General features: G+C 43.4%; 1 protein-coding gene across 1 annotated transcript; it reads left to right on the forward strand.

The window, feature by feature from the left end:
• The first annotated feature begins 1062 nt into the window (after positions 1 to 1062).
• On the forward strand, positions 1063 to 19053 carry LOC133118386 (cGMP-dependent protein kinase 2). The gene is made up of 18 exons (XM_061228344.1): positions 1063 to 1577; positions 2749 to 2915; positions 4784 to 4897; positions 5655 to 5760; positions 6090 to 6153; positions 6315 to 6392; positions 6828 to 6922; positions 7469 to 7537; positions 7839 to 7937; positions 8400 to 8550; positions 9035 to 9171; positions 11211 to 11300; positions 13208 to 13349; positions 13687 to 13850; positions 15155 to 15277; positions 16499 to 16561; positions 17762 to 17828; positions 18385 to 19053. Exons 1-18 carry the CDS (start codon positions 1063 to 1065, stop codon positions 18478 to 18480), a joined length of 2340 nt encoding a protein of 779 aa, XP_061084328.1. The 3' UTR covers positions 18481 to 19053.
• The last annotated feature ends 388 nt before the right edge of the window (positions 19054 to 19441 follow it).

Raw genomic sequence — 19441 nt, forward strand, 5'->3', positions numbered from 1 at the left:
GGGAGGACGTAAGTGTATCGATTTAAAAAATGTTACTTCACTATTTTTTACTTTTTTTTTTTACAGTGAGTATACATGCAGGGGCTATATCAACACTGGCTTCAGATTTGTGTTCGTGAAATGCAGGATTTGATGTAGTAGAAAAGCACCTGTCATGTATCTGAACACTGCCTATTAGGCAGGTTGGTAACTCCGATCCTAGAGGGTATGAGGTACCCCGAGGTTTTGTTGCAACCGAAACCTTCGCCATGCCTTCGATTGGACACGTTAGTATCGCGGGTCTTACAACTTTTAATAATTTCCAAACAAACGAATAAGCGAGCCAATTTCGCTCAACTGATAAGCACCGTTTTCAATTTTTCTGCAGGTACCTCAAGAGCTCATTATTATAGTGCAGCGTTTTATTACTAAATATTATTATTTCTAAATTATATTTGGGATCTTAAAAATGAACTCCAGTTGCTAAGGTATTTCATGACAAACGATTAACTGTAAATGGCTGGAATAAAAACTAGTGGACATTTATTTCTCTAGCAATAGTTTTTCAAAAGGGGTACATGTTAAAATCTTCACAGTGTATATGAATTGTGTGCGACATGGGGGGGGGGGGGGGGGGACGGACACATGGTTGACTGAAGAACACACTGAATGAATTGAAATTTTTGGCAAACTAGCGGTAGTGTTTGAACGTTTGAACGTATCAATTAGGATACATTTAAATTGAACTACATCGTCCAAATAAGTCAAACTTAGATTTTTCACTGCATAAATAAAATGAATTTAGCCACTTTTATCCAAAGTGACTTACAGTTTATTAGACTAAGCAGGGGACAATCCCCCTGGAGCAATGCGTGGTTAAGGTCCTTGCTCAAGGGCCCAACAGCAGTGTGGATCTTATTGTGGCTACACCGGGACTTGAACCACCAACCTTCCAGGTCCCAGTGATGTACCTTAGCCACTAGGCTACAGGCTGCTCCCTATCACTGGTAACAGTAGCACTCAATACCTGCAGTAGGCCTGCTTCACACACATTCTAACCGTGCCTCCTTAAAGGGCTTTCCTATGGTGTCCAGCCACCTGCGTGCCATGGGCAACGGTTCGATCAAAACCCCGCGACTAGAGGAGAGCTGCCTGGCCTCCGGCCTGAGGGAGCCCCAGACGGGGGCCTGGGAGGGGGCAGAGCCCCTGAGGGCCCGCGTGGCCCGCCTGGAGGAGGAGCTCGGCCGGCGGGACCAGGAGCTCCGGGCCAGGGAGGAGCAGCTGCGGGCCCTGCAGAAGGAGCTGGCGGCCAAGGTGTCGCAGATCGACAAGCTCCAGGACGCCATCGGCTACAACGGCCTGGGCCGCTCGCCGCCCGCCCCGGGCCGCTCGCCGCCCGCCCCGCACCGGCCCTGCCGCCGCCCGCCGAGTGCGATCGACCAGGGCCCCAGCCGCTTCCACCGCGTGGCCGCGGAGGTGCACCGCCGCCTCAGGGCCAAGGAGGGCGTGTCGGCCGAGCCCACCTCCGCCCGCTACTGCGGCGGGCTCAAGGCCCAGCACCTGTCCTTCGAGCGCGCCCGCGTCCGCAAGGACTCCAGGTGAGGGGGCCGCGTGTGGAGAACACATGCTTTGTTATTAAATACGTGTGGGGGGAATTTTACCTCTGCGTTCAGACCCATCCTAGTTACTTAGGAGCAGTGGTGCATGTGCCCATATGTTGACCCCGAACATGCCATATGCTCATATTAGCATGTTGTTAGCTGTTAGTAGCTCCATTACTCATTACTCAGCACATAACTAAAATGTAAAAATAAATAAATAAATAAAAAATTCCTGTGGTGGTCTGCACTTCAAAACATAAGATTTTTGATTTTTAATAAATATATACCACAGAGCTTCGACAAGAATTAAAACATAAAAGAACTTGAGAAGGAAATTGTGAGGGGTTTTTCCCAACATTACAATCACAACATTAAGTTTCACCTGGGGTACCTGGGGTGATTGCCTTTTCTGAGAAAAAAAACAAAAAAACGATCCCAGTAAGTCTTTGTTGTGGCTCCAACGAGGAGAAGATTTAAAAGCTGATATTAACATAATACAACCCGGAGGAATAAAAAGGTAGAAGGGATGACAAAAGCCAGTCCCATGTATATGCATAGGGGAGATAATTACAGCTTTAATTAACAAGGCATTCACTGCCCTCCCACTACTCTTATAGACTAATGCATTCACAAGTGGCGGCTTCGTGGATTTTTCCTCTTTCTTTTAGATGTGCAAATGAGAAGCCTACTACTGCCGTGGACCACGGTGTAAGGCAGGCCACCTTAAAGATGCCAAGTGAACACCACCATGCCCGTCGTTGGGGGAACGAAATGACTTGGTTTTAAAGGGTCACACACATATTTGTTCATGTTTTTGAGCTTTTCATGTCATATACTGGAGCTTTCGATTTGCGTTTCATACTGAGTCAAGTAACATTATTACAATTCTGGTTGAAGTGTGCATCTTTTGGGGTCTAACTGCTAGTTTTCCGAGCTGTTTGTAAATTTGAGAATAACCATGGCATACAAGCACAGTAATACTTTGATTACTTGTGAAGTTGTTGGTTTTTTTTTGGCAGAATTAGAATACACATTCTGCAGTCTTCAGTAAGAAAGCAGTCTGAATACATCTCTCTTATTTTAACACGAAATAGTCAGGCAACTCCCTTGGTACAGTTCTAGTTTGACCGCATCGTGGGTCTTGTGTTCTTGCTCTCCCTGGTACCAGCACCAAAAAGCTGATCAACGACGCCATCATGAACAACGACTTCCTGAAGAAGCTGGAGCCCCAGCACATGCGGGAGATGGTGGACTGCATGTATGAGAAGACCTACACTGAGGACCAGGTGGTCATCCTGGAAGGAGAGGCCGGGAACCACCTCTACGTGCTGGCAGGTCAGTCAATCATTCATTCATTCATTCATTCATTCATTCATTCATTCATTCATTATCCTAACCCGCTTATCCTGAACAGGGTTGCAGGGGGGCTGGAGCCTATCCCAGCATACATTGGGCGAAAGGCAGGAATACACCCTGGACAGGTTGCCACTCCTTCACAGGGCACACACACCATTCACTCACACACTCACACACTCACACTCACACTCACACCTACGGGCAATTTAGACTCTCCAATCAGCCTCACCTGCATGTCTTTGGACTGTGGGAGGAAACTGGAGTACCCGGAGGAAACCCACGCAGACACGGGGAGAACATGTTAACTCCACACAGAGAGGCCCCGGTCGACGGGGATGCTGTGAGGCGGCAGTGCTACTGTACCATCCGTGCTGCCGCAGGTCAATCAATCAATCCATTTTTATTTGTGTAGCACTGTTAACAAAGGGGCTTTGTCACAAAGCATCTTTACAGATAACCGGCCCCCAACAGTACAGCTAGGGCGAGGAAAGACTCCCTGGCTAACAGGAAGAAACCTTGAGCAGAACCTGACTCAGAGGGGGAACCCATCTGCCGCGGGTTGACACCGGCTTGTTGTGAAAAATGGTACTACGTATAAACAGATGATTTATAGTACATAGATGTCCAATCCAAATTTATTAAGTCCAAGTAAAGATGACTCCGGTCACGCAGAGTGATGGCAGGAACACCAATGGGTGGCACAGCCATATAGCATTCTTATCTTTTTCTCACACAGCTCTCCCTGGTGCTTGGGGAAAAAGGAAGATGCCCAACACACTTTAGGCCATCTAAATAAAAGAAGATTAAAAGGATGCTCAGCAGCCAGGACGATCAAGCTATAACTACTCTTTATCATTACATTACATTACATTATTGGCATTTGGCAGACGCTCTTATCCAGAGCGACGTACAGTTGATTAGACTAAGCAGGAGACAATCTTCCCCTGGAGCAATGCAGGGTTATGGGCCTTGCTCAAGGGCCTAATGGCTGTGCGGATCTTATTGTGGCTACAGGGAATCAAACCACCGACCTTGCGTGTCCCAGTCATTTACCTTAACCACTATGTTACAGGCTGCCCTTTATCCAGACAACTCTACAAGGACTAGCCCAAAATAAGGGCTTATCTTGGGCTAGACCTTGTGAAGTCGTCCGGGTAAAGAGTCGTTATAATAATGCTCGGGTCTGGGTGGTGCTAGCCAGCGACCACATATCAGACCGTTGGTCCACCAGCTGTCATTACAACAGCTGTTGCTGACGGCAGTCCTTACAGAAAGGTGGGCACCATGTAGTTCCAAAAAACGGCACGGATGATTGGTTGGATGATTCAGCCAACTAAAATTATATGAACTTGAAGGTTGCTTTAGGTATTCACTCAAAACATATGCCCAAACTATATTCACACTGCATTTGTTTGCTGTGTACCATGCTATAGAAATATTCATTTAGAAAATACTTAGAAAAAACTTTTGATGGTTTTAACTTTCAAAAGGCTTCTTTAGCATTTCACATTTAAAAAATGTCTGTTTATATTTTAAATAGCCTGCAAAACAGATTACTGTAATACAGAGGCAACTAATGGCAGGGGTTAGTGTTTAATTTGGGATAAATGCAAGCGGACTGCTATAGTTAGCATTTACTATTGCATTTATGTGTCTATTATGGGTTAATAATATTATTGTTTACTACTACTTTGTACTACTACTACTCTTATTACTTGTTGCAGTTGTTTACTCTTGTTTACTCTTAAATTACTAAATTACTGTGAAAGGCCTGTATTTCTTATACACAAGTCATTATGTTATTTTGCTGTTGAATTCGTGATGAGCACTGCTGTGTATTACTGTAGATGGCTTGCTGGAAGTCATACAGAATGGCAAGCTACTTGGGCAGATGCGCCCAGGGACAGCATTTGGGGAATTGGCCATATTGTACAACTGCAAGAGGACTGCCTCAGTTAAAGGTGAGAGGGACCAACAATGGAATTTTGTTTAAAAATAAATCCCCCTGTTGACACAATTATTTAAGTGCAGGTATTTCACCAATTAAAATACCTGTGGCCTACATTTGCTGCTAATTGAAATGAATATTTTATGGAAATGAAATGACTTTTGCTTAAGGTTTTTTGCGGAAACAGCCACGTACACTGGTTTTAGCAACACAAACACATAACATAAACACATAACACTGTAACATAAATACATGCAACATCTGTTGTTTTCACTTAAAACACAAGTGGTTAACTAAAGCTGTAGCCTGTCTGCGAGAATGCCTGAACAAGGAATCCCCTGTGTTTGATTGCTGTGTAGGGGAATTGAGGCATTCGCATTTTTATAGCTTATCCATGTGAAACACGACAGCACACAGCTCATGAAAGCACTCATGTGGATATTTGAAGACCCACTAATCAATACTAAATTTTGTGTTTCAAAGAACAGTGAGCGCAGACATGTCCCTAAAGATTCTCTAAAAGACACCGAAGACTATGCAGTGCATAACAGCATACGCCAACAGTTTTTTTCTATGTAGGGTTGATGAATATAGTTTTCATGCAATGTGAATTGTCTTTCAAGTCTTTTTCATTTTGCCATTAATGTCTCCCAATATGTAACTGTATGGCGCATCAGCTATGTTAAAATGTATAACCGACCTTTTGGGAAAACAACATAGAATGTCAAAGTTATGTTTGTGGTCTTTGGCATGCTTAACTCTCTTAACAGCCGTTTACCAATCCCACATCTGGGCCTTGGACAGACAGATGTTTCAAAGTATCATGATGAGATCCACACAGGCCCGACATGAAGAATACTTCAGTTTCCTGCGCAGGTAAATCGATGCAGAGATACTTATTCTGTACCAAGGAGAGAGGGCACCATGTTTGTTTGATGTTATTAAGCACATATCAAATCAATAGCAATTATATGGATGATTTATAGTTTATTGGTACATCTAACCAAATATATCCCTTGGTTTATCATTTCCTGTAGTGTAATACTTGATGCCTTTTTGTAATACTTTATGCTTTTTCATTCTTTTTCCTGAATATATGTTATTATATAGACTGACATTCACATTTATAGTAGCAGTTAAGGATTTTCTCTCGAGCTACACCCGTTTTGCAATGAATTGCTATTTTCTGTGGCTCGATCCTATAGTGTATCTTTACTCAAAGACTTGCCAGAGGAGAAGCTTGCAAAGATTGTGGACTGTCTAGAAGTGGTAAGTATTTTAATTTAAGAGAATATATAATGATTCTTTATTTAAGAACCGTTTTAAAAAATCTAAATGATGATGCAGTGACTTTTCTAATTATTCAGTGTGTTTGTGCATCTTTGAGTATATGTATATATTGCACTATAATTACCATGCGCTACCGTCAGGACTACTTTGATGAAGGGGAATACATCATACGAGAGGGAGAAGAAGGGAACACATTCTTCATTATAGCCAAAGGACAGGTAAGACAACTTGGCACAACAAAAGCAGAAATCAGTGGCCCTTACAGTGCCCTCTGGGTTTTGGGCCCCATGAAGGGGTCTCACATTGGTCCCCACCACTCAAGAAAATCCTGTGTTCTAATATTTATTGAGGCCCGTGTCAGCAAGGACCCTTGGAATCATCTTAACTCCCCCCCACCCCACCCACTTACAGCACCCATGTGTACATCCAGAAAAATACTTTCCTTGGGTAAAAAATACCATCTAAACCACCAGAATTGATTTAAATAGCATTCCTCCTTGGCCCTTAATAGACACCTTTGTGCAGAGAAAAACAGTAGGGTATTCTACTGATGCAGCCTCATCAGGCGTTTTATAAAAGGAACAGTAGTACTGCCCCCTCTGGGACTGTCCTACCTGTGAGTTATAAACCCAGTCTCTGTGCTTCTTTGGCAGGTGTCTGTTACCCAAACGACAGAGGGGAACCTGGAACCCCAGGAGATAAAGACCCTGGGTGTAGGGGACTACTTTGGGGAGAAAGCTCTCATCAGGTACTGTAACTTTAGCATTATGGAGCGGAGGGACTCACTGTTAATCTAGTCTGATTCTATTTCTGCATAAAAGGCAGAGTACACCCTATATGTTTTTTTATACACTCACTGAGCACTTTATTAGGTATTTATTACTTTTTTTTTTTTTTTACTTCAGTCTTCTGCTGCTGTAGCCTATCGACTTAGAGGTTTGTCGCATTGTGTGTTCAGAGATGCTCTTCTGCATACTGCTTTTATGAATTTAGTTACTGCCAAATGATTGGCTCAAAGTTTTGTGCTAGCTACTAAAATATCCAGTTATATTTTTATGACAGAATGTCAGAGGCCTGTATCCAGAGTGAATAAAACATTTCTGCCTGTTAACCTTGTCAGCCGATGGATTTTTTGTGATGCAATTCAAGTTCACAGCCTCATGAGGAGGTCAAGCACGCAGTGCAGCTCCTTAGCAACTTGACCACAATGTCACCCATAGTTGGCATACCACTGCATAATCAAGCCTGCTATTTACTTATGTTAATGTGACTGGGGTTGTGATTCTTCTTCCAGCGAGGATGTCCGCTCGGCAAACATCATCTCCAAGGAGAACGACACACAGTGCCTGGTGGTGGACAGAGAGTGAGTGCCTGTATCACCTTCTATTCACTTATTGTAATGTATGCCCTGGTGCAACTCAACACTGCTCCAGATCACCCTATGCACAGTGTACATCATCAGAAAAATTCAACAACAATGTTCATTTTCTTCCAAACAAATATGCTAATAATTACAAAAGCAATACCAATCATCTAAAAAAAGCAAAGGCATCTCAGAATGTAGGACAAAAAGCACTGTGTCTCTTGAGTTGGAGCTAGAGTGAAGTTTACGTTGTAGAGCCAAGGCTCATTCTTAGTTTCACACACGATGGCTTTTTTTGCAGCAACTTCAACCAGATGGTGGGGACCTACGAGGAGCTGCAGGCCTACCTGAAGGAGTACGTGGAGCAGCTCTCCCGGAGCGACGAGCAGAGGAACGCCATGTGAGCGCAGTACCGAGACGGAACCTTCTAGAGCTCCTAATGACGGGATCCATCAGTCCGTGACAGAATGCATCGAGTGCAGAACTGTACACATCCTGTCTGTCCTGTTGCCACGGATCATAACTTCATGAGTCTTCTGCACAATTAGTGCCTTCAATAAACAGGGACTTTGGGACAGTTGTTATGGATAATAATATAAAGGTGTTCTTATATATTTTGTATTGAAGCATTGACCATTGCTTAATTTTTTTTTTTTTTTGCTTTTCATGCCTGAGAATGACAGACATGCTTTATTCTACCTAACATGTGAACATACAGCAATAATACTAATGCAACGGGGGTGCCTCAAGCAATATCTAGTCATCTACCGGTTTACAGAAGCAAAACTGCAAATTACACAAAAAGCTTTATGATACCTTGACTTCACATTTTTGCATTTTGTTCTGGGTTGTTTGTTCACAGGCCCCAGTCCCCGCATGCGGACAGCTCCCCTGAGGGCAGGGAGCTGCAGAAGCTGAGGGAGAAGGTGTGCCTCCTGCCAGCCGGATCCCCGTTCCAGAGGCTGCAGGTGGTAGCCACGCTGGGCATGGGTGGCTTCGGCCGTGTGGAGCTGGTGAGCCTGTCCCTCGCTCCGCTAGCCGTGCTTTTTAAAGGGATGTTTCATGTGGGGGCGGCCTGTAGCGTAGCGGTTAAGGTAAATGACTGGGATGGGCAAGGTCAGTGGTTCGAATCCAGGTGTAGCCACAATAAGATCCGCACAGCCGTTGGGCCCTTGAGCAAGGCCCTTAACCCTGCATTCCTCCAGGGGAGGATTGTCTCCTGCTAATCAACCGTACATCGCTCTGGATGAGAGTGTCTGCCAAATGCCAATAATATTTATATATTTTAATATCATGTGCTTCTCCAGGAAAGTATTTTGTTGGGTTTTGTTGGAAGTTTATAATCAAATACAATCCACAGAAATATCCTCAGCTTCTGAGCAGAATTTACTTATACATGACCTGAACTGAACTGAAAGGTAAACTACTTTTTGAACTGAAAATGGACTGACTTCAGATATTGCCTGTCGCTTATCAAAGTACTCATTTCAACTTAAGGTGAAACTGAAGGACGAAGACACAACGTTCGCCTTGAAATGCATCAAAAAGAAGCACATTGTGGAGACCAGACAGCAGGAGCACATCTACTCCGAGAAGAACATTCTGCAGCAGACCAACTCACACTTCATCATCAGGTCATACCAGTTTACTTGCACATTCTCTGTTATTTTCCAAGATACTTAGAGAAGCAATTAGGATTGAAGGCCTTGTAAATTGAACCTGCAATTCACTACGTCCAGTACCCTCCATTTTGAAGTCAATATTAAGGAGTGACAATGGGTGACAAGTCTAACAATAACTTAAAGGGAGCCAGATGGAAATGTCTCTAGATTGTTCTTCCAGTGAGATTTCCATGGTTAATTCAACCTACTCACAGTCTTTGTCATTTGCACATTCAACACTTAGGGAAAGTAAAGGTTTTTTATTATATTACATTATTAGCTATTGATTTTGGGTTGCGTTTTAGATAAACTTTATACAACTATACCATTATATAAAATGGCATACAAACAATGAGTGCATTGTGTAATGAACACAAGTTTTCATTAATATCCATACAAAGCATAAAAGAGTGTTTTAGGAAAGGAGGACTTGATTGTTATGTGGATCGCGGAGGCGGTGATGAGGATGTCGGTGGTTATAATCAAAATTCTTGTTTATTGTAATGTTGGAACACATGAATAATACATTGACTAAAAGAGTGATCTCCAACCGTTTCAGACAATGGTGGTGTAAATGGAGGTGGTGAACGTAGCCGGACACTTTGCATCCCTTTTAGTTTGCCTTTTGATAATACGCTAATGAATCAGTCACTCAGCAGGGCAATATTCATAGTTTTATTCGGAGCAGAAATAACATCCGTAATTCTATTCCTACATTTGGCATTGTCTTGTAAAATACTGTCTGTAACATGTTTAGTGGTCTGTGTCGGTTTCCATACATCGAAATACCATGGGACTGAGGAACAGCTATCCCCCGAGCTGCAGGATGTCTGATTGATTACTGGTTGGCACAGTGACAGGCCGATGTGCATTCCCATAGGTTGATTCTCACTGAAGCGGAGCTGTTGTATTCTACGTGTAGTTGAGTTGGGCCCTTGGGCCCTTGCACACCCGAGCATGGCATGCAAGGACGTGACAATCCACTGCTGAAGTAGATTGCACATTAGTTTCGTATTTAAGTAGTCCTACATGGCTGTATCTCTCCTTCTCTCTCTCTCACACACACATTTGTGTAATTCCGGCACGGCTATAGTTATACATTTAAGCTACATTTTCACAGCAGTTAACGTTATGCACCGAAAGAGGGCATTCACCACAAAGTTATAACCACTTCTCCCTCACCCGAGGGAAGCCTAACCAGATGGGCGTTGCTAAGCAGTTTAGAAGGCAGTGATGTCACATTCTTACAGCCATGATTTATCTGACAGGTGACATTCCAGGACAAAGGAGCCCCACTGCTTCTCATGATCGCACTCAGGGGAAAGGAGAACTCCCCTCCACCCCATCTCTCTTTCTGTGTCTCTCTCTTTCTTTCGGTGTCTTGCTTTCTGTCTCTGTCACTTCCTCTGTGTCATGAGAATGCCTCATATCACAGAATTGTTTCTAGGGTCACTGTCTTTCTTATAGCTCCTCAGAACATCAAATGTTCAACAGCTTTGATCTTTCAAGTGAGCAGTGTAGGATCAGCTTGCAGCTGATTAAGTTGGTATGCTCAAGATGTTAGATACAAGGCCTAACGCATACCCATTCTGTGAGAATAAAGAACCATTACAGAGGGGCTAAGCTCAATATCTAGTCTTGTGAGCAACATTTTAATAATTGGATATCACATATACTTGCCTTCCTATATTTCAGGTACAGTATATACCGTATATGTAGCCCTGGACTGACAGTTTAAATTCCTTACAAAGTCATTGTCCTAACACATCAAATAATGTCTGTGCCAAATTTCAAGCATTCATATCATGCCATCACCTTCCCAGAGATTACTCCATTTGCAATTTTCAGGTTTTTAAATTTGCCGGATTACTTTTCGATTGTTAATTTTGCTTAACACACAGCGTTTATTTTTCCACTTTTGAATCGCCGCCCTCTCTACGCGACAACCTTCAGTCTGTTGCCGTCGTTCCCGTTCCACCGGGTAAACGCGATGTCGCGGCTTCCCGTTCCAGGTTGTTCCGGACGTTCCGAGATGCCAAGTGCGTGTACATGCTGCTGGAGGTCTGCCTGGGCGGGGAGCTCTGGAGCACGCTGAGGGACATGTGAGTGTAGGTCTGTTTCAGACACACACGCTCAGACCACCGCACATGCGGCGGGCAACCATTCGCTACGGCTACAGTCAGAGTGTTGCGTTTTAGTGCAGTGTCTGAATGTGAGAAAATAAGTATGACACACTCATATACGTACGCATTTAATCATTCTGTCATTTTCAATCAGGTGTGTGATAGATATTTTCTTATATTCAGACACTGCACTAAACGCGTACACGCAGTGGACATCGATTCCCTTGGGTTACAGTCAGAGAGTTACGTTTTACAAGTGCAGTGTCAGAATGTAAATATGACACACTTGATTGAAAATTACATTAAAGGTACAATTGATACGATTTTTGTGTTAAAACATTGTTACAAGACCATTGTAAATCCCTTCCTATCATTGAAAAAGGCTCACTGACATGTTGACTCACCCTCTGCCTGTGTTCATAGTCCTTAAATTCAGGTTTCAAAATATGCAGTTGACGGGCCGGCACTCTGTACCAAAACATTGTATAGCTGAACAATAATTCAAGCTCAACGGCTGAAAAATTGCCACAGCCAATGGCGTTTCGACGTCAGCGCGTTCACAGAGAAGGGGTGGGATAAACAGTGTGGTGGCTTGAAAGTGTTTGTTGCTGCAATTCCTTTAATCTGTGTGATTTCACATTGAAGCCAGCCCTCTTTGAATTTAAGGACCTCCTACTGGGAATAACCCGATTAAATACCACTGAAAAAGTGGTCAACATCTACGGAGTACACCAATTAATTAAATGAACAAGACGAGATAAAGCAAAAAAAATGTTTTGACTGACAGAAAGCCCCATTAAAAACCTTATAAAGAGCATTTTCTCAGAATGACAGACCGCAGCTAGCCTGCATGCAATGGCCCATTAGCAGCCCGCTGCTCGTGCGACTGTCAGTCAACCGTGTTTTTAAAGCCCCACACTTCAGTGGACTGCTCACACACAGTCAAAGCTAGGCTGCTGAAAGCAGAAAATAGCCTGCTAATGGTCCTGTCACTAGTGGACCACTGGAGTGGCAGATTGGAGTTCTGGCAGCTATTGCTAATGGTGGTCCATTAAGCGAATGCTTTCTGAGACTCAAAAACACATCAGGGCAATTCCACGGTAACCAACGTGACAACGGCTGGATATCTGGGTGGTAAGGCCCAGTACAGCTACATAATAGAGGATGATGAGAGTCATTCACTCCTGAGGGTTATACAAGCATGTTGGTCTCTTATGTAGTCGTATTGGACTTTACCACTCAGATACCCTGCGGTTTAAGCGTTGATTACTGCGGAATTGCCCATCAATCTGTACTGTACTGTAGGTTGTATTTTAACTGACGCAAAAAAACATGTTCAAAGATTGGGGTTTCAATGTCGTTCTTACCTGACAGCACACTGAGTCAGAGTGGCAATGTAATATAATGGTTTGAGCAGCGGCTCAAAAGGGGACAGATTTTATATCCCCGGCCGGAGCACTGCTTCGGCACTCTTGAGCGTGGTACTGAACCTGAATTGCTTCAGAAAAAATATCCAGCTGTATAAATATAATGCAATCCATGAAATTTGCTCTGGATAGGAATATCTACTAAAGGCCCGAAACGTAAAAGATCTCCAACCCTGGCCCTAAACAGCTGCCAGGTGTGCTGCTTTTCCTCATTCTCAAGGACTTGGTTGATTAATTACGGCAGCTGGTTGCACAGGTAACCCGCCACGTTCGGTTTCTTAATTCTAGACCGGAGGCAGATCTAAAGATGAAACCCAGACCATCAAACCGGAGTGTATGGGTTTTCAGGGCCAGTTTTGGGCACCCCTGAGATCCCGTAAGGGCTACCGCAGGCTTTGTGGACTGTAACGCGTTGGTATTTCTGAATAAAACTTACCTTGCTGTCCGTTTGTCTTGCAGGAGCTTCTTTGAGGAGTCGGTGGCGAGGTTCTGCATTGGCTGTGTACTGGAGGCCTTTGACTACCTGCATGGACGGGGGGTGGTGTACCGGGACCTCAAGCCAGAGAACTTGCTATTGGACAGTCAGGGCTACGTCAAAATGGTACCAGCAGATACTGCCTATAGGGAAAATCTGATAGACTTTTATTCTGGTCTCATATCTAATGTTAATTTAATTAACGCTCAATGTTTTCACAGATCAGGGAACCCATGAATCTTTTATTACCGAATAATTGCAATTAACTATCGCAATATTTACCGACAAGAATTGTCCATTTCCAAAATGTACAGATGCGTTACACCATTAATTAAAACAGCTTGCGCTAGAGTTTGTGGCTATGTGCATACAGGTGAGTAAGAAGTACTAAGGCGTTCTGTGAGAATACTCGGTGTGGTATCAGGATGTCTCAGGAAGTGCTCACCGTGTTGGTCTCTCCCAGGCAGACTTTGGCTTTGCCAAGAAGATCGGCCTGGGGAAGAAGACGTGGACCTTCTGCGGCACGCCCGAGTACGTGGCCCCCGAGGTGATCATGAACAAGGGCCACGACTTCGGGGCAGACTGCTGGTCCCTGGGGATCCTCATCTTCGAGTTGCTCACCGGCAGGTAGGAAAGCACCCCTCACAGCATAGACACGCCGGTCCTAGAATTAGGAGATTAGTGTCATTCTTATAAGGAAGCATGGGAATTGATTCATTATGAAGATTGATATAGTTAAGAATAACAGTTAAGAATAAACAAGCAACCGCCGGGTTTTTTAAAGCAAAAATTCAAGGGCGGCGGAAAGTCAACGGAAGCACGGGGGAGCGGCAAGAGCAACGCTCTGAAATTGCATGCATGACTGAGAGGCTTTTGACAAGGTCTGTACAGGCCCTTCAGACGAAATGAACCAATTGGAATGAGCCATCAGAACACCATTCATGACCAGTGCAGCTGAGATCACAGGAGGTTGCCACGGTAACGGGGTTTAACGTGTACAGAGGAGACGGTGAAGTGTACTGGACTTTACCGTCTCCTCTGTCAATCAGTCTGGCCTATTGTGTGTCCACGGTCCTGAGAATACGCATTTAATAGATGTCCCCCTCACAAAACGCCTTGGCCTCTTCTCGATATTGTATTTCTGGGCCTGTTTTGGCTCTGATTTTCTCCTAGAGCCAGATTAATAAGGACCTATTCATCAGACTGTAAAAGTCTCTGTACATATTGTGTCAGTAAGACATTTTATTGCAATGAATCATGCTAAACAGTGAATACAGTTTAGAGCCAAGAACCCAATCAACAACCCAAGATGATTATTTTAGTCATTTTATTGCTATGTATTATACTAAACAGTGAATTCACAGCTTAGTGCCAAGAATGAAATCAATCAACATTGGTTTTTCCCTCATGAAACTTTGTTAAACCTAAAATATATTTGACCTTATTAATATCAAAGAACCAATTTTCACTAGATGTTTGAATGTGCAGTACGGGAGCTCATACAGGAATTCTTGCTTAAATAACAATTGGATAGTTCTCGTTTTTTCTCATTTTGTAAATACATTCTGTGGGTTTCCTGTTGAAATTGGGCAGGTATGAGGCCCATGGGTCAGTGCTGAGTGTGCAGGGTCACACATTATTAACGTTACACAAGGAAGGGGGCTTGACCCCCGTGGCCAGTTGGGCTACTGCGTTCTGCATGCACCAGCCTCGCTCAAGTACTCATCCAGTGCAGTGATACAACCCAGTCTAGGGTCAGACCACAACAGGAATGTAACGTAAACACTATAGAGTACAAGGTTGATAACAGCAGTGACTGCACAGTCTATGGAGATCTATGGTCTCGATGGGCCTCTAAATGTGACAAGGATTTTACAATTGGTTTAACACAAATGGTTTAACCCATTTTCGTTTGCATGTTTGCCTTGCAGCCCCCCCTTCTCCGGCTCAGACCCCATTAAGATCTACACCACCGTTCTGCAGGGGATCGAGAAAGTGGACTTTCCCAAGCGTGTCAGCAAGCGCTCAGAGGACCTCATTAGAAGACTGTGCAAGTGTGTTTCTCCATAAATGCTGTTCAATTTCCCTGTTGATTTAACAGTGTTGGGTGACTAATTATAGCAAGTTCAGGTCAAAGGAAGTAGGTATCTCCATGGAATTTAGTTCTGTGATGTTACCTGGTAGCAAACTGCAAACTCTCAAATAATCTAAACCAGAATATATTAATTAAAAATGTATTTAAATATAAATATCTTAATATTGTTTGAACATGAACAGGCATGTTAAATACAATGCTATCGTAATGTGGCATTGCCATTCTTATGTTCAAACACTGATTGTTCTCTGTGGTATTTTCGCCAGCATGATGCCCACTTGTGGTTATATAGCATTGTGTAACAATATCAACGAAAAGGGCAAAGCTTGTAACTTGAATTATATTGATTTACAGTGGGAGCAATAATTATTTGATCCCTTGCTGATTTTGTAGGTTTGCCCACTTACAAAGAATGGAACTGTGTGGAATTTTAATCATAGGTACATTTTAACATTTAGAGACAGAATATCACAAAATAATCCAGAATAACAACATAATATAAATTTTATAAATTTATTATCGTATTTTTGCATGAAATAAGTATTTGATCCCCTACCAATCAGCAATAATTCTGGCTCCCACAGACCAGTTCGTTTTCCATTAAGAAGCACTCCTAATCTCAATTACCCAAAACACCTGTGTCAACTTGTTACATCGTTATGTAGCTGTATAAAAGACACCTGTCCACACAATCAATCAGATTCCAACGTTTACACCATGGCCATGACAAAGGAGCTGTCTAAGGACATCAGGGACAAAATTGTAGACCTGCACAAGGCTGGGATGGGCTACAAGAAAATAAGCAAGCAGTTTGGTGAGAAGTTAACAACTGTTGGAGAAATTATTAGAAAATGGAAGAAACACAAAGTCACCACCAATCTCCCTCGGTCTGGGGCTCCACACAAGATCTCGCCTCGTGGGATATCAATGATCATGAGAAAGGTCAGGGATCAGCCCAGTACTACACAGGAGGAGCTTGTTAATGACCTGAAGGCAGTTGGGACCACAGTCACGAAGAGAACCATCAGTAATATAACCCCAAAGCGAAAGAGGTTAAAAGACAGTGGTTTGGGCAGGTGTTATAGTAGTAGTGCTGTGTTTCTCTCTCTCTCTCTCTCTCACACACACATAGGCTTAGTGGTACATAGTGCTGCTGAAAATGTTTCTCTCTCACACACAGGCTCAACCCAGCAGAGAGGATGGGGAACAAGAAGAACGGGATCATCGACATCAAGAAGCACAAGTACGTCCTGCATTACATTACATTATTGACATACGCTTTTATCCAGAGTGACATACAGTTGATTAGACTAAGCAGGAGACAATCCTCCCCTGGGGCAATGTGGGGTTAAGAGCCTTGCTCAAGGGCCCAACGGCTGTGCAAATCTTATTGTGGCTACACCGGGATTAGAACCACTGACCTTGCATGTCCCAGTCATTTACCTTAACCACTATGCTACAGGCCTGCCCGCATCACCCAGACCACTCCACGCACGGCTTCCCAAATGCTCACCTCAAGGCCCCCTACAATCCACACCCTGTGTCTGAGCTCCGCCAAATCAGCCGTATGGCACCCACGACAAGCTGCCGTACGGCTGTGTTTAAGGCACATACACATGGAATGACAAACATTTGATGTGATTATATTGTATATTGTCAGTCAATATAACATGGCTATAACATTTAGCCATGTAGTACAATCTGTAGAATGAAGATTGGAAAAAGATCCTATCAGTCCCACAACTGTCTATTTTTATTTTTACTATAACTTGTTTTACTGAAAAAGGCTTCGATACCAGGCAGTTCAAATGCAAAACTTTGTGCTACTATTAACTGTAGTAAAAAGCAGGAGGTATACGCATTTTAGTAATTTATCAAAAGGTAAATAACCTAATATTATTTGGCCTGCTCAGTGAAAATATAATGTTTTCTTGGTGCTCAGCTGGTCAGCTCCTGCGAGTCCAAAGGGTGTTTCATTCAGTTTAATGTGGGTTTTGAAATCTCTGTAACAATGACACATTGTGTGTGTAATGGGCTTTGTATGCAATACGGCAGCTGTGATGTTTCTAGGAATAAAACAAGATTTAATTACCTGGCGAGACAGGATGTGTTGAGTGGGTTTGATGGGCAGAATACAAAACAGAGAAAGGACTATGAGCACACGGTCCGTGTCACCGAACAATACACAGGCACAACAATGGACAGCTGCACGTTCCCCAGATGAAAACGCTTCCCATCACTCGCTAATGACATTGCTCTTAAAATAATGGTAAACGCGTTAGCCTCGACTGCTAAATACACTCCATAGTGCTTCTCTCCGGTCATGTACAGTGCTACTCTTTTTGCTGTCTGCATTAATTAATTGCAGGGGGGGGGGGGGTGCAATTTGATGGTTGGGTGAGGGCTAAGACCAGGATCCTGACAGTGTTAATGCTTCATCTAGGTGGTTCCAGGGATTCAACTGGGATGGACTGAGATGCCAGAAGCTGATATCCCCTCTAAAGAGAGATGTGAACCATTTTCATTCTGCATAGAGGATTTCTACCCAGCTCCCTCAAACAGAAATGCCACATATCAAATAAAGATCGATTAAACACATAGTTATTGTATATCAAGGGGCTCTGATGGCAGCATATTTAGCAGTGATATCATTATGCCATTCATAATTCCTGAATACCAAAAAATGTTTATGACAACTTGTAGAACTCATCACAGCATAGAAGGAACCTTGGCCCTTAGACCATGTACCTTAGCCAGATAATGTTATTAGTCATACGTAAGCATGGATGTAGTGTTCATGTTAAGTCATGCATTTACACTAAGCTACATAAAGCCGGCTTCCTCTCTTTACGTTCCAGTTCTGAGCTTAAAGTGAAACCATATACACAAACATAAAGCCATATAGAATCACACTGATTTTTAATCCAATGTAAAAAAAATATTTTTTGGTCAGCTCATGTTGTCAATCAAAAGTGAATGTGTATTATACAATAAGGTTATATTAAATGAACAATTGTTATTTAAGCCAGCATTTTAACATGAAGTCTGCTGTGGCGTCTGTTCCAGCTGAAGGGCCCGCTGGACCACAGCCATTTTGACATCTTTCCCCCGGAGGTGGAGGAGCCCCCGGATGAACTGTCTGGCTGGGATAAGGACTTCTGAGAGCTGGGCCAGCACAGGGGGCCCGATCCAGAGAAGGAGCCTTCATCTTCCGATCCAGCACCTCTTCCCGTCATCGTCTGACTGGACGGGGACCGGCGCGGAGGGCCTGTCTGTCTGGGAGGACCAATGGCGGACCATTCATAAAGCAGACGCTGGCTTCTTAGTCTGAGCAGAAGAGAGAACCACTCCCGGCATCGGAGACTCTTGGGTTTGAGTACGGTTTTGTATCCAAATGCCTAGCCTCAGGACAGGCCGTATGGGATGAGTTCTGGCACGGGTACCGCATTAAACGGACCGGATCACACTCATCGCCAGCATCGGAAAATTTCTGTGGCGGCACTCTTTCTCCTTTATTTGGGTCCTGGCGCCGTGACTCTCTGAAGTGAAATGCGTCTAAAGTTGCTGCAAGATCAAAAATGAGTTCTTCCTCATAAGCAGTAGGCTTCTTTCACATATGGGTGCATATTTCTATGTGTACAGAAGTTTTTCGTAGCTTGATATGGATGGCCCAGAAACCACCACTGGCATTTATACGTGTTCATATTCTAATATTATATCATTGCAATGGCTTTATATCCGTAATGGAATTAATTTAATTCAGCTTTGATGTTGCATGTTTAGCGATGTAGTGTGACTCATTTAGTTACAATCGCAGCTAGTCGTCGCAGGTCTGTCAAATCTGAAACTGGTTGAATTGAAACATATACCTATTTATTATGCTGAATTTTAGATAAAATTTAGATAAAAACTTAAATACTTGGGTTTCCAGGAGACCACTACTATGTACAGTAATGATAATATCGACTTCTATGTGGATAAGAGACATTTCAGGCATAGTAGGATCCATTTTGGACTCATACTAGTTATTCTACATGCAGTTGTTACTGCACTGAATGGCAAATCATTAGCGGAGTCCTGTAGTCAAACGGACAGCCCAGGTGGACAGCAGGGCCTGCTCATC

Source organism: Conger conger, chromosome 18 (genome assembly GCF_963514075.1).
Source record: "Conger conger chromosome 18, fConCon1.1, whole genome shotgun sequence".
Classification (NCBI taxonomy): domain Eukaryota; kingdom Metazoa; phylum Chordata; class Actinopteri; order Anguilliformes; family Congridae; genus Conger; species Conger conger.